General features: G+C 36.2%; 1 protein-coding gene across 2 annotated transcripts; it reads right to left on the bottom strand.

Moving 5' to 3' along the window:
• Positions 1-7929: 7929 nt before the first annotated feature.
• Positions 7930-12750, bottom strand: LOC126601130 (aspartic proteinase-like protein 1). Of its 2 annotated transcripts, XM_050267792.1 has the most exons (10): positions 12308-12750; positions 12046-12184; positions 11195-11436; positions 10811-11038; positions 10553-10691; positions 10394-10464; positions 10203-10302; positions 9290-9350; positions 9131-9202; positions 7930-8381 (listed from the first exon to the last, which is right to left on the bottom strand). In XM_050267792.1, the coding sequence occupies exons 1-10, from the start codon at positions 12607-12609 to the stop codon at positions 8152-8154; spliced, it is 1584 nt and encodes a 527-aa protein (XP_050123749.1). In that variant the 5' UTR covers positions 12610-12750; the 3' UTR covers positions 7930-8151. The 2 variants fall into 2 exon arrangements, with proteins under 2 accessions (XP_050123749.1, XP_050123750.1); XM_050267793.1 differs by lacking the exon at positions 12308-12750 and having other exon boundaries at positions 11195-11470.

Raw genomic sequence — 12750 nt, 5'->3', positions numbered from 1 at the left:
TTCAGTCCGGTTCGGTTTCCAGACCTCAAAAACCGAAACCGAACCAGCCAGATTCGGTTCGGTTCGGTTTGACAGTTTCGGTTCGGTTTTTTTCGGCCTCAGTTCGGTTTGGTTTTCGGTTTTTTTTGGTTTTCGGTTATTTGAACCCACCCCTATCTGGCAGTATTGGCCCAACTTCCAAGCAATAGGCCACCACCTCTTAGCCATGTGCCGACGCCCTCTTCACGGGCCATCGCCCACCACGTAGTCGTCACTCGTCAGTCCCACCACCAAGAATCGCCAATTTTGAGGTAAATCTCTATAAAAAAAAATTCAAATTTAAATCCCTAATTGATAATTTAATATGAAATTTTGTTTAATTGATATAGTTTAATATGGTCATTGATTATTTGATATGCTTGTTGATTAATTGAATTGTTGATTATTGAATAATGGGTAATTTATATGATTATTGATTATTTGATTAATTGAATTGTTGTTTAATTAGTTATTAGTCATATTAGATTGTAGGACTAAGAATCTAAGACCATTTTTCTCATACAATTACGTAATAAAATGATATTATAAGAAACAATGCATAAATCCTCTTTCGAATATTCTGGGTAATCCTCCTTCGAATGGTCCGGTTAGTCCAAAATCTTCCTTTAAATATTTTGAGTAGTTCACAACAAAGTGAGGTCACTGAGTTGGATGAAATATTGGCTAATCTTCTTATCGCAAAGCAATCCATAGACATTATCTACAAAAGGGTCCTTGTCAACCTAAACCCACAAAATGCCAAGAAAAGTTATAAGGAAGGGACAATTGATGTTTTATCTGTTGGAAGTATGCCCACAAAGCCACTCATTTGATGTAATAGTTTTTGGAATACTTATTGTATTAAACTATTATATGTTTAATGAAGGGCAAAGCTTATTGTTAATCACTATTTATTGTATCATGTGTTTAAACAATAAGGGAATCCAAGGAATGTATTTGATCTAAGAGAGAAGTGATTTAAATAAGTTAGATTAACGAGACCTTTCTCTTATGTTCATTCCTAAAACGTTTCTAGCCATAGGATTGCCAATTGGGCATTGACAATCTGCTAAAGTTAGTATGTGTTATGTCAACTCAAGCGTGAGTATGACTAGTCTCAAGTCATTTAGTGTTGGACACTAAGACAAACACATAGGTGCTTGAAAGAGTAATCGAGTACACTGAACAACGATCAAAAGAGAGTTCAAACATATATGTCATGTAAGAACTCGTAAGTTGCAATATGCAAAGTAGTCCTTTGACCTGAGGCATCATAGATGTCTAATGGTTAGGTCCTTGATCTTTGATCATGTCAAAGGCATTCCATCGAGAGTGTCCACGGCATTGTTGGGGTCAAGCTATCTAGTCATGTAGGCATATGAATGCATAACAAGGAATCTCTAACCTTCCATGGTGAAAGTAGAATACTCTAAGATATGATTCGGGAGTCTTTGGCCAAAGCATACGAATATGACTTAGGAAGTATGTTCCAAATCATATTCAATTGAATCATATAGAGAAGTATCACATTGGATAGTAGACATGATACAAACTATCACTCAAACAATGTGATTAAGAGTATTGTATTAGAGAAGAACCGTATTGCATTGTAATTGTTACTGGATAGGTTCTCCAACCAATTCTATTTAGCTTGGGTAGCCATGACATGTTGCTAGGTGTCACTCATGGTTTGTGGAAGCCCTAAAGATTAGCAAACACTAATCTTAATCAAAGGGAGAATTGAAATGTAGTTTCAATTCACAATCGATCGTTAAGAGTAACAATCGCCCACTGCCTCGCTAATTGGAACCTAATGGATCGTACATCGAGTAAGGATGAAAGTGAAGAAATAAAAATGAAATGGATAAGCAATTAAATGGTTTAATTGAAATATGGTCAAGGTTAATTAATTAGTTAATTAATTATACGAAAGGTTCGTATTGAGCTTTTAAGTTAGTTTTGGGCTTCGGGGTCCAAAAGGGTTTAGTCCACTAGGCCCATTATGTTTAAGTTGTATGACAACTAAAACAAATATGGGCAAATAGCCCAATCACTTAAAAGAGGCCGGCCATAGTGAGGGAGTGGTAAGTTTTGCTTAATTGAAAGTATGCCACTCACCTAAGAAAAGAGATATAAAAGCATCTTTATAGCTTTTACCTCATTAGGGTTTTCTTGAGGCAAAGATGAGAAACATTTTCTCTCCTTTTCTCTAAAGGAGGCCGGCCACTTAGAGAAGATATAGCTAGCAATCTTTTCTTCTCTAAGTCATCCATTTTCATCTTCACACCTCATCCTTGGTGTGGAGACTTAGAGACACCAAATCTTTGGTGTTTTTGGAGATCATTTTCCTCACATCCTCAAGGAGCAAAGGAGCATCAAAAGGAAGAAAATCACAAGGAAGATCCAAGGAGCTAGGAGGTGACTTGAAGGCCCTCCACTTGGGTGAATCCCTTGTGTAAACAAGGATGAGCTTCAAGGGTAATGAATCTCTAAAACCTTCTTTCTCTTTAATGTTGTTAAAGAGTCTTGTGGTTCACCATTCACTAGGCTTTGAAAGTCATGGGTTTTAGAATTGTTTTTTAATGCATGCCTACTTTAATGTGTTAATAGTTTGCATATGTGTTCAAATATTCTCACATGTTCTTAGCTAGGACAAACTTTTTCCTTCATTATCACCCATTGATTTGATTTATCTGAGTGATTGGAGTATGGTATAACAAATGATGTTGCATTTTGCCTTTTTGATCAAGAAACCCAATAAGCTCACATTAATTATCACATTTTATTGAGTGGCACACTTGATTGCACTAGATGGTTGTTGTGACAAGGTCTTCCTTTCGTGGCCATGATGAATCGTTGAAATAAAGAAATAGGGGAATTATCTGGAACTAGTGATCATTAGAAATGTTGTGTTTGAGAATGCTCTAAAAAATATGAATTATATTTCTTCCGATATTCAAAAAATATCTTGTCCATGCTTATGCCATTGAAACTATTGATGCAATCAATAAAGATATTGAAGGTGCATTTTTTTTCTCTTTTGGTTGATGAATCACTTGATGTTTTAACTAAAGAGCAAATAGTCATGATATTGCGTTATGTAAACAAAAGAGGATAAATAATTTAAAGGTTTTTGAGTCTCAATATGTCTCATCTACAACTAGTAGCAAATTTGGAGAGGTCATTGAGAGATTGTTTGTTACAACAAATTTGAGCATATCCTAGTTATGAGAGGTGAGCTAAATGGTCTTAAAACAAAGATTTTGAACAATATTGGTGTTGTTAGAAGTGGGTCTTTGGCCCGTCTCTCTGATAATTTGACCATTTAGCTCATGGAAGGTAGCAGGCCCATACTGCCATGTGATAGGTGGGTTCCCTTGGCCCCACACAATGATGGTGGGTCTCTTGGCCCTACGTGTAGGATTAGTCGCTTTAGCTCCACGTGATTGTTAATGTGTGGATCTCTCACTTGTGACCCACTAATTGGGTCCTACGTGAAAGGGTGTGTTGAAATATCCCACATCAACCGTATCTCTAAAAAAAGAAGAATTTAAATATCACAACTCCACTCCAACTAATACTGAAGCCTTTTGATAAAACCCTACACCTGTTGAACTGTGTAGGTGGTAGTTAATAAGTTAGAGGCAATATCGATATTGTTGGAAGCGGCCTTTGGCGCATCTCTCTGATAATTTGACATGGAGACACCTGACATCTTGAAAGGTGGATGAACAATGTGGTTGCTCTGTACTTCGAAAAGGTTTCGGGTAGTATGCACTCGAAGAACATTAGATAGATACAACCGAACTTTCTACAAACGAAACTTAGCCACTTTTACCACAAACACTAAACACATACTAGTGCACTCCCAAATTGTCGAAAATGGACAATTCAAGAATCAGTTAGATCGCGAAGCCACATATTCCATCTACACACGCATCCAACAGAGTCTCAAATAGTTCTAAGGTTTTTTTGAATTTATTATACGAAGTTAATGAACATAATTAATTTTATATAAACGAACACAATTTTAACAAATTTTACACCATGATTTCCTAGACTAATGATTGCCTAAGCTACATATTTTCAGTAACACGCAAACTCAAAATTTCACATAACCCACAATTAAACAAACTCAAACTTACTAATTTATAGTTTAGAGACAAATACATACCTTTCCGTTAATTTTTTTTTTCCAATCAAATCACAAACCTACAATATTTAAAATTAATTAATCACACATTCAATAAAACTTTATTCAACAAATAAAAAGAAGAAGGCACATACCTTTATGATGAATAGGGGTTTGCCAGATGAACCATTCCATCGAGCAACCACAAGGAAATCGTCAAGCAAAGTTTGTGTTGGTGGATTTTTTTACACGTCATTGTAGGTATTTTCCTAACGACCTAACACTTGTGCCCACGAACTGGGCTGTTGGGCAACGTAAATCTAACCAACGAATCTCAGTTTCATCAAGCAAACTTCAGATATTCTTCAGATATTATGCCCCATTTTTTCTTTTTGGTGCCAAAAAGTTACCCATTGAATTTCACCTTACCCTACAACTGTCTTCCATCGTAAAGATTTTGAGTAAACACTAAATGTTGACCAACTTTGTCTTACCAACTGAAAAAAATCGTTGAGTAAAGTCCTTTTACCTGACGAAAAGTGGTTCATCAGACAAAATTCGTAAGACAACGCCTTATTTCTAATAGTGAGACCGAAATATATAATATTAAAATAAATATACTAGCAATGCATTCCAGGCACAGATCATTGGTGTTGGATGAATCGTTAGGTTGTGTCAAGTAAAATTTGCTCTGTTTTTTTTTTTTTGTTGCAGAAAAGAGATCCCTTCCCCCCCCTTCACCCTACCGTCACTGCCACCGCCGCCTTAAAAAATGATGAATATGAAGTTCGTGGGGCTGCAGGTACTATGGATCTTCTGACTCCCAATTATGTTAAAGAGAAAAATGATAAAATTATCCATTCAAATCCTCCTTAAAATGGTAGGATTATAGGGGAGTCTAATCTTTCTTATAATCCTCTCCAAATGAAACACCATTCACTTCCTCTTTCGTTCAACGAACTCATATAAAGGGGTGGGCATGGTTTGGTTCGGTGCGGTTTTGAGTGAAACCGAAACCAAAACCAAAATTTTTTGCAGTTCGGTTCGGTGCGGTTTTGAAGCCAAAACCGAAATGAAACCAAACCATTTGATCCGGTTCGGTGCGGTTTCAAACGGTTTCCGTTTGGTTTTTAAGAAAAAATGTACAATTTGCAATTTAACATATTAATAAACATTTCCCAGTAGCAATAGGAAAAAGACATTTGTTATGTAAACAATGAGCATGTTGCATGCAGTTGTGATGTTAAAATATGGTTTGTGCAACAAAAGGGTGTCCCGTACAATGTATAACATAAAACAAGTTGAATAACTTTGAATTCATTAAATATGAGTGAAACTTTCATACTATAATATGTAATATCATACTTCAAATGAGTGCTTCATTAGATCATTGTTCAACTCTTGATAACATGATTAGTCCACCCTTGTACATATATGTGTGTGTGTGTATGATGATATAAAATAACAAAGGTCCTTCAAGTTAATGAACGAAAAAAAGTGGTGAATGATGATATTCTAGTGTGGTTGAGTCCATACTAAGTGTATAGATTCTAATAAGCAACCAATTAAAACATGAAATCTAATATGGACATTTAATTAAATGTTTATTAATATTTACGGTGCGGTTCAGTTTCGGTGAGGTTTTCAAAAGCCAAAACCGAAACCAAACCATTTTCTATGTTGCGGTTCGGTTTCAAAATCACAAAACCAAATCGTTCGGTGCGGTTTGATTTGGTTCGTGTTTCAGTTTCGATTTTCGGTTCTAAGTGCCCACCCCTACATATAAATACTTATCACTAGGGAAGAAAGTGTAAAGCCACAGACATCGGGGCCTGCCAATGAAAGCGTCCAATGATGCCATATTCATATAATTTCCATAACTATGTCCCTTACCGTCATGCCTAGCTAGCTAATGGACTCTGTGCTATATCTCTATAAATTGGTGCCCTCGTCACCAAATTTTATAAACCAATTATTAAGCTTTGTCGACCAATTATTATGAGCTTTTATTTTAAAAACTCAAACATCAGGTGGCACCTTTATTCTGGTAGGTATATAAATATCGAAGGAACACGCATTATTCAGTGTTGGCTTCATAATTGGTGCTTGCACGCATGCATGCATGGCTTCACACGTACGGGTCATGACCTATACCTCCGTCGTCTATGGTTTATTTGTTACCCCTTTCTGCAAAGTTCATTTCGAGGATGGTTTTTGGGTACTGTGGAAGATGCCCAATCTTAGTGGTGAGGCCCCCACGCAAAAAACAAGACACCAATTATATAAAGCATGAGCAGGGCCAGTCCTTAGTGAAATTCAAGCACTCTTGTGACCCTCCTCAACCGAATTTGAGGCTTCCTCGCTATTTTTTTTCTGTACCTCCTCAAACCCCACCTAACTATTGACAATATATATATATATATATATATATATATATATATGTATGGGTTTCGAAAATACACGTTTTTGACACACGTCTTATAGGGCTTACTTTGTTGTGTATTTCAAAAATCTAAATCGTTTATATTTTAATATATTATTCATAGATCATCCTTGCAAAAAATTAGACAAATTTAAAACTATTAAAATATTCATTTGTAGTAAAAACATAGATGAATACGGTTCTACAAAGAAACGCTAAACTTAATCCAATGGTCAAATAGTTTCAAATTTTGGTAATTTTTTATAGGCATGATTTTTGAGATAAGACAAAAAATAAACAGTTGAATCATTGAAATATATTACAGAGTGAGCCCCACAAAAACTGATGTCAAAATGTGTGTCAAAAGTGAATATTCCAAATCCTAAATCATATTAACATAAAGAATAAAATGTATTTTTAGTTATACAAACAAATATGTGAAGGGAACAAGACATTAGATGCAGCTAGTAGCCAATATTAAGAAAAATAATTTGACCACAAGATTACAAGAAACATATGAGTAGGCTTCTTGCAAGAGGGGCAACCTACTTGCCCTAGCCAAAAACGGGTTTGGTAGAAATGAAAAATCTTGTAACAAAAATAATAGTATAACTATAAATAAGTATAAATCTTAACCTCAACTATCCACATGCAAATTCGTAAATCGGAGCAAAACTCACAATATGAGATATATGAATTTGTCACAATTACTCATTAGTTATACGTGAGCCTCATGATACGAGATTTACCAATCATCACGGTTAATTAATTTTGAGTCTCAGTTCATGAGATTTTCTAATAAAAGTGTCGAGTTCACGATGTGAGATTTATACAATCAATGTGTCACAGTCGCTAAAATATGTGTGTGAAAACAACCAGCAAGTAGCAAAGAAAAAGACTACAGAATAACAACTCATCCATCTGATCATCTTTTTCTTTAAAGAACTCGCCGCGTAGCAATCACAATCATTTTTATCCTCAAACAATAAATATATCAAGATCGGAATCCAGATTCCACCATGGGATTGAAATTCCGACACAGCTCAATCTATTTAGTGTAATTACCTCATATTTTAAGCAGTCACCAGATCCTGGAACCATGATTTTCTTGACTTTCAGAGTGTTTATTTAATAATACAACATTAAACAAAAACAAAAAAAACTATAATGTCTGTCAATGTTCCTATCTGAATACGTAATACAACATTAAAAGGACCCGTCACTTTCATTGGAAATTAGGTCTATGAATCTCCTAAATATTTTCTAAATCCATGAATCTAATCTGCCGACCACAAAATTTAGTTGGGATACTTGTCAATATTATGACAAAAATTAAGATAAATCAAATCTAAGGAGCTAATAAACAACGGTACGTGTTCCATTAGCAACATAAAAAAAGCACAACACTACAGAAACAAAGGTAATTACCAACTCAAAGTAGATACACCAACAAAAGATCTTCCCAGTGCTCATCGATACAAAAACCAACAGGAATAGTAAAAACCATTTGAATTTTGGAGAGCTCGATAATAGTATAAAGAAATTTGTTTACACGTGCGAAGGGTTCAACTAGGTAAGATTAATGATTTAATAGACACATTAGCAAAAGTAAAGAACTGGTCAAGCAGAGCAGAAGAGGGATTTGCCTGGATGCTGCTGCAGAGGGTTTGGCCTTCCTGGCAATGGCCGGTACAACGGTGTGAGGGTTGGAGATGTTCTGTTGCTCACTGGTTGGGACTGGGAGTTGGCTTGTTGACCCGTTAGTTGATGGCGCCTGATTAACTTTCTTACCGTGATTATTATTTTCACCTGCAGAATAAAAGCACTAGTGTTACCACATGCATAGAAGAGGGGGTTTGGACGCCACTGATATTAAGAACCTTAAGTAGAAATTTATCTGTAATCTAAGCGATGTAGTATTCAAAATAAGGTGATCCACGATCCAAACATGAAAAGACCAATCCGAAGGGTTTGTTTCAAACAAAAATCGAATTTAAACATTTAATTAAAATGAGAAATCAGTATACATAGAAATCAAGTTAACATGACCATAATCAATTTGTTGCACAAAATTAGGTAACAAAAAGGTCAATAGAATCCGACTGTTATTTTACTTATTGTGAATTGGAGGCGGGGTATTGCCCCGCTTTTTGGACCAAAGTCCTGCTTGCAGGTCGATAAATTTTGAACAGAAAGGGAGGGAAAAAACCTGCCCAAATTGGCACTTAAAAAGTCAGGCCGGAGGTCTCTACATCAATTTCAACTAAGTAGTTTAGACAGAGTGACATATGCAATAAGCTAACTAACAATATAGGATCATCCACATAATTCTGACAATTTTCTACTTTTAAGTTTTTTACTGTATAATATCATATCTAAAGAGCCATTCTTCACACAAATCTGCAGATTCTGCATGTTGAACGAAGGACCAAAAAAAAAAAAAAAAAAAAAAGATTTTACATGTTCATAAAATCAGTTCAAGTCGATGAGAAGCAAAGTGTATAGCTGAAAGAATTAAAACTTCAAGTCAGCATAAGCAGTAAATTTTAGGTACTTACAATTGGCATTGGACCAACCAAACTTCAGATTTTCCCTGTCGAAAACCAGGCGATAACCCACCATGAAGTTCTCTGCAACATAAATGTTATCCAGGTCATAAAAATATAGTGTGCGTGAATGAGAGCAAGAGAGTGGAACAGGCATAGGGGTCTACTCACGTCCAATGATGCCATACTCATCATCTGTCCGCAATAAAGTTAAACAGAATATCGTATATTTCTGCACCCAAAATTCCAATGTATTTATAAATTTTATATTGAAGCCTTTGAACAGAATAAATCCTAAAAGATATACATTACAAGTGCATGAAGCTGAGATATACTTCGGAAGTTCAGTATGTTCAAATGAGGGTTTTACAAGACCCAAAGGATTTATGTCAAGCTATGAAGAAATGGACCATAAAGTGTAACATGGAGGGGATTAGAGAAACCCTCCATGTGCATTACAAAAGTATGTGGGACGGTTTTTTTTTATGACACCTCCCAAGTAGGGTTTTGCAAATCCCTCTCACATGGGATCCCCTCCATGTTACATTTTATGGTCCATTTCTCCGGAGCTTGACATCAATCCCTTGAGTCTTGTGAAACCCTCATTCAAACATACCCAAGGTTAATTACCCTACCATATACTATACAGAAGCATACACATATAGCAAAACTGAGAACAGTTTGGCCAATTGGATCTGCACTATGGAAACAATTTTCCAAAAAGCAGTGGCAAAACGATTTTTCAAACAGCAGCGGTAAAACTATTCACGAGGCACAGATTTTTCCAAAAAGCCTGATAATATCTCACGTCTTTTCCCAGGTTATGACAATTAAGAAAGAATATGTTTCGCAGAGCCATACACAAAAGATTAGCAGAAATTGATAAAATATTTTCCTCCAAGAATTGAACACAACTATAAATTTTCAAAATATAGAAAACTTAGCCACAAGTAAAAGGAATAAATGCTAACCATGTCGATAAACATCTCTAAGGCCTCAAGGCTCAAGGATTCTCATCTAAACAAGTTTAACTAAATGAAATGCCTTGAAAGTATTATGCCCTCAAGAAGTAGAATTACTTTACCTGATCCAGAGTCTCAGAAAATATTGGCTTATTGACTAGAAAGCTTTGGTTCAGAGGGAACATGAGTTTCATAGTAGGAATGTTAAGCAACTCCAATGAACTTTGCATCACAAGAAAACAAGACATTCAGTTTGACAGAAATGAGATAAAGCAAAAAGGCTTTAAGAAAGCTCCTCGGGTAAAATCCAAACCTGACATTATAGCAGTACTTCCAAGGCGACTGTTGGAGGTCAATTCTAGTAGCATTCACTAGCTTGTCAAACTGTTATCATCAAATGGTCAAAGTTTTGGACCCTTTAAAATAAAATTCATATTTTACATAAGTAAAAAAATAAAAATAAAAACAGCACCTCAAATACAATTTTTTCATAAACTTCAGTTGGAACATAAGTAAAAGATGAGCCGCTGTCAACCAGAGCTTGGAATCCAGTTTGCTTCAGACAGGAACGCGCAACACAACATTGCTCTACTCCAACAGAATACGCAACACTGAAGCAAGATAACAAAGAAATTATACCTTTTAAAGCTAGAGCATCTAAATATGATTTGTGAGCAGCTCCAGAAGTCACAAAGCTAATAAAACCAACATCAATTAAAGAGACACATACTACTTTTCTTCCATAGGCAAGAAAGGAGTAGATTGTTGGGCAAGATGTCCTTGGTCACCAAAGAGAATTCTCCCCGAACCATTGGCATCAAAACAAAGTGAAAATGAATTCTGGATCATTCCTGCTTTTGCAAGTACGCTCGGAACTGAAATCTCCCCAGGTCCCAAACCCATGACACCATCAGGAGCAGCTCCTTCCAAATAGCCACCAGTTTGTTTCCTACCACAGCTGCATTGTTTGAAAAATAAAGTATAAAACAGAGAAAAAAAAATCAACCATTGCTAACAACTAGCAAACAAATCATCACTTATGATATTCATGCATACCAACTAGCAAGTCAGTCACAACCAAAATAGACAGGCAGAGCATTGAATGAAAACACACCCAACGAAGACTGGAGCCTGCACTGAACTAGGTGCTGTATTTTTGCTGGCAGATGTCAAATGTAAAACATCCTCAATCAGAAATCCAGAGCTTGCAGTATTTTCTGACTTGTACTGAACAATGTAAGGGCAAGGTTCTGCTGGACCTTTGCAATTCGTGCTCGATTTGCATAACTGATGGCTGCAACTCAGTTGTTTGCTGGTACTTGATAAAGATGGTCTATACTGATTCAGATCCCTATCCTGCACCATAGATGCTCCATATATGGGGGAGCACCTGCCAATCAATCATGGGAATTAACTGCTAAACCCGTTACCGTTACTAGCTAGTATCTGTAGTGTCTACAATTTTTTTGACAAGCAAAAGATAGTATATTACTTCAAGGTGAAAGTATTCCAGTACAAAGAGGTCACGGGAAGCTCAAAAGTGGGAAGAGTTGAAGGATTAAGTGAGATGAACTACACATTAAGTCCTAGCCGTCGAGATATTATCTTTTAGGAAATTACCAGACTTGAACACAGAAGAAACAAACTAGATATTTCACAGACCAAATAATAATCAAGAAAGCATAATTCTCAAATTGCTAAAATAATCAGAAATCCAATCTCAATTACTAAACTGATCAAAATCAAATAACGACGATATTGAAAAATTGATCATTTCAGCCATTGGGGTTTCAAAAATGATCAGTAGGCCAATTTTCCAAAAAAATTACGAAAACATCATCATAATTAATAAACAAAATTACAAATGACAAGTAGACTTGACAAATAAATTTACCGGACAAAAATAAATTAAAAACTACAAAATGCGACCCAAATAATTAGTAATTTGAGAAGGGAAAGGTATACCAAAGAATCATAATTGGAGGCAGACAGAGGGGCACATTGTATGCAATCACATGGAACCCAAAGCAAATCGCTCCCACCATCCAATGCAACCATAAACGAAACATTCGGTGTCCCTATGTCAATCCAAGCATAATGCAACCTGAAAATCCATAAAAAAAAATTCATATAATTAACACATAAAAACTCAATTAATTTTCAAGAAAAAGTATATTTTTTTGCTTCGTTTCCTGAGTAACCAAACAGGGAACTGAAGTACACTCACCAATCAAGCTCGTTTCCGAAGAACAATGTCTGGCTTCCTTGAGAAGGAATCAGAAGATCGCGTTTCGACCCCAGCTTCAGTCTGTGCCGCTTTAGATCGCTTTTCAGAAGAAGCTGAAAGTAGTTGAAGCTGTTCCTCTTAGGCCATGTCTTCAGGGACGCGTTTCCGCCGCTTCTGGACTCCCAAACCGCCATGGCCTCCTCCGAGAAGCGGTGGACGAGCTTCGACGACAATGTGAGGGAAAGTGAAGCTTCTGCGAAGAGGCAGAAGGATAGCAGTAAAATAAGAGTTCGATTCTCCATGAGAAGTCGAAGAGAAAACCCTAAAGGTTTTCGAAATGTGGAATATTCGGTCTGAGGAAGAAGAAGGAGGCTTCGGAGAGGAAAAAGCGTGAGTCTTTTTTTCCAGATTTCGAAGCAGTGAGTGAGAGACGAGGAGCTCAA

The sequence above is a fragment of the Malus sylvestris genome, chromosome 15 (genome assembly GCF_916048215.2).
Source record: "Malus sylvestris chromosome 15, drMalSylv7.2, whole genome shotgun sequence".
NCBI classification, from domain to species: Eukaryota; Viridiplantae; Streptophyta; class Magnoliopsida; order Rosales; family Rosaceae; genus Malus; species Malus sylvestris.
The sequence above is the reverse complement of the archived record's forward strand: the minus strand, read 5'-3'. Positions and strand labels throughout refer to the sequence as shown.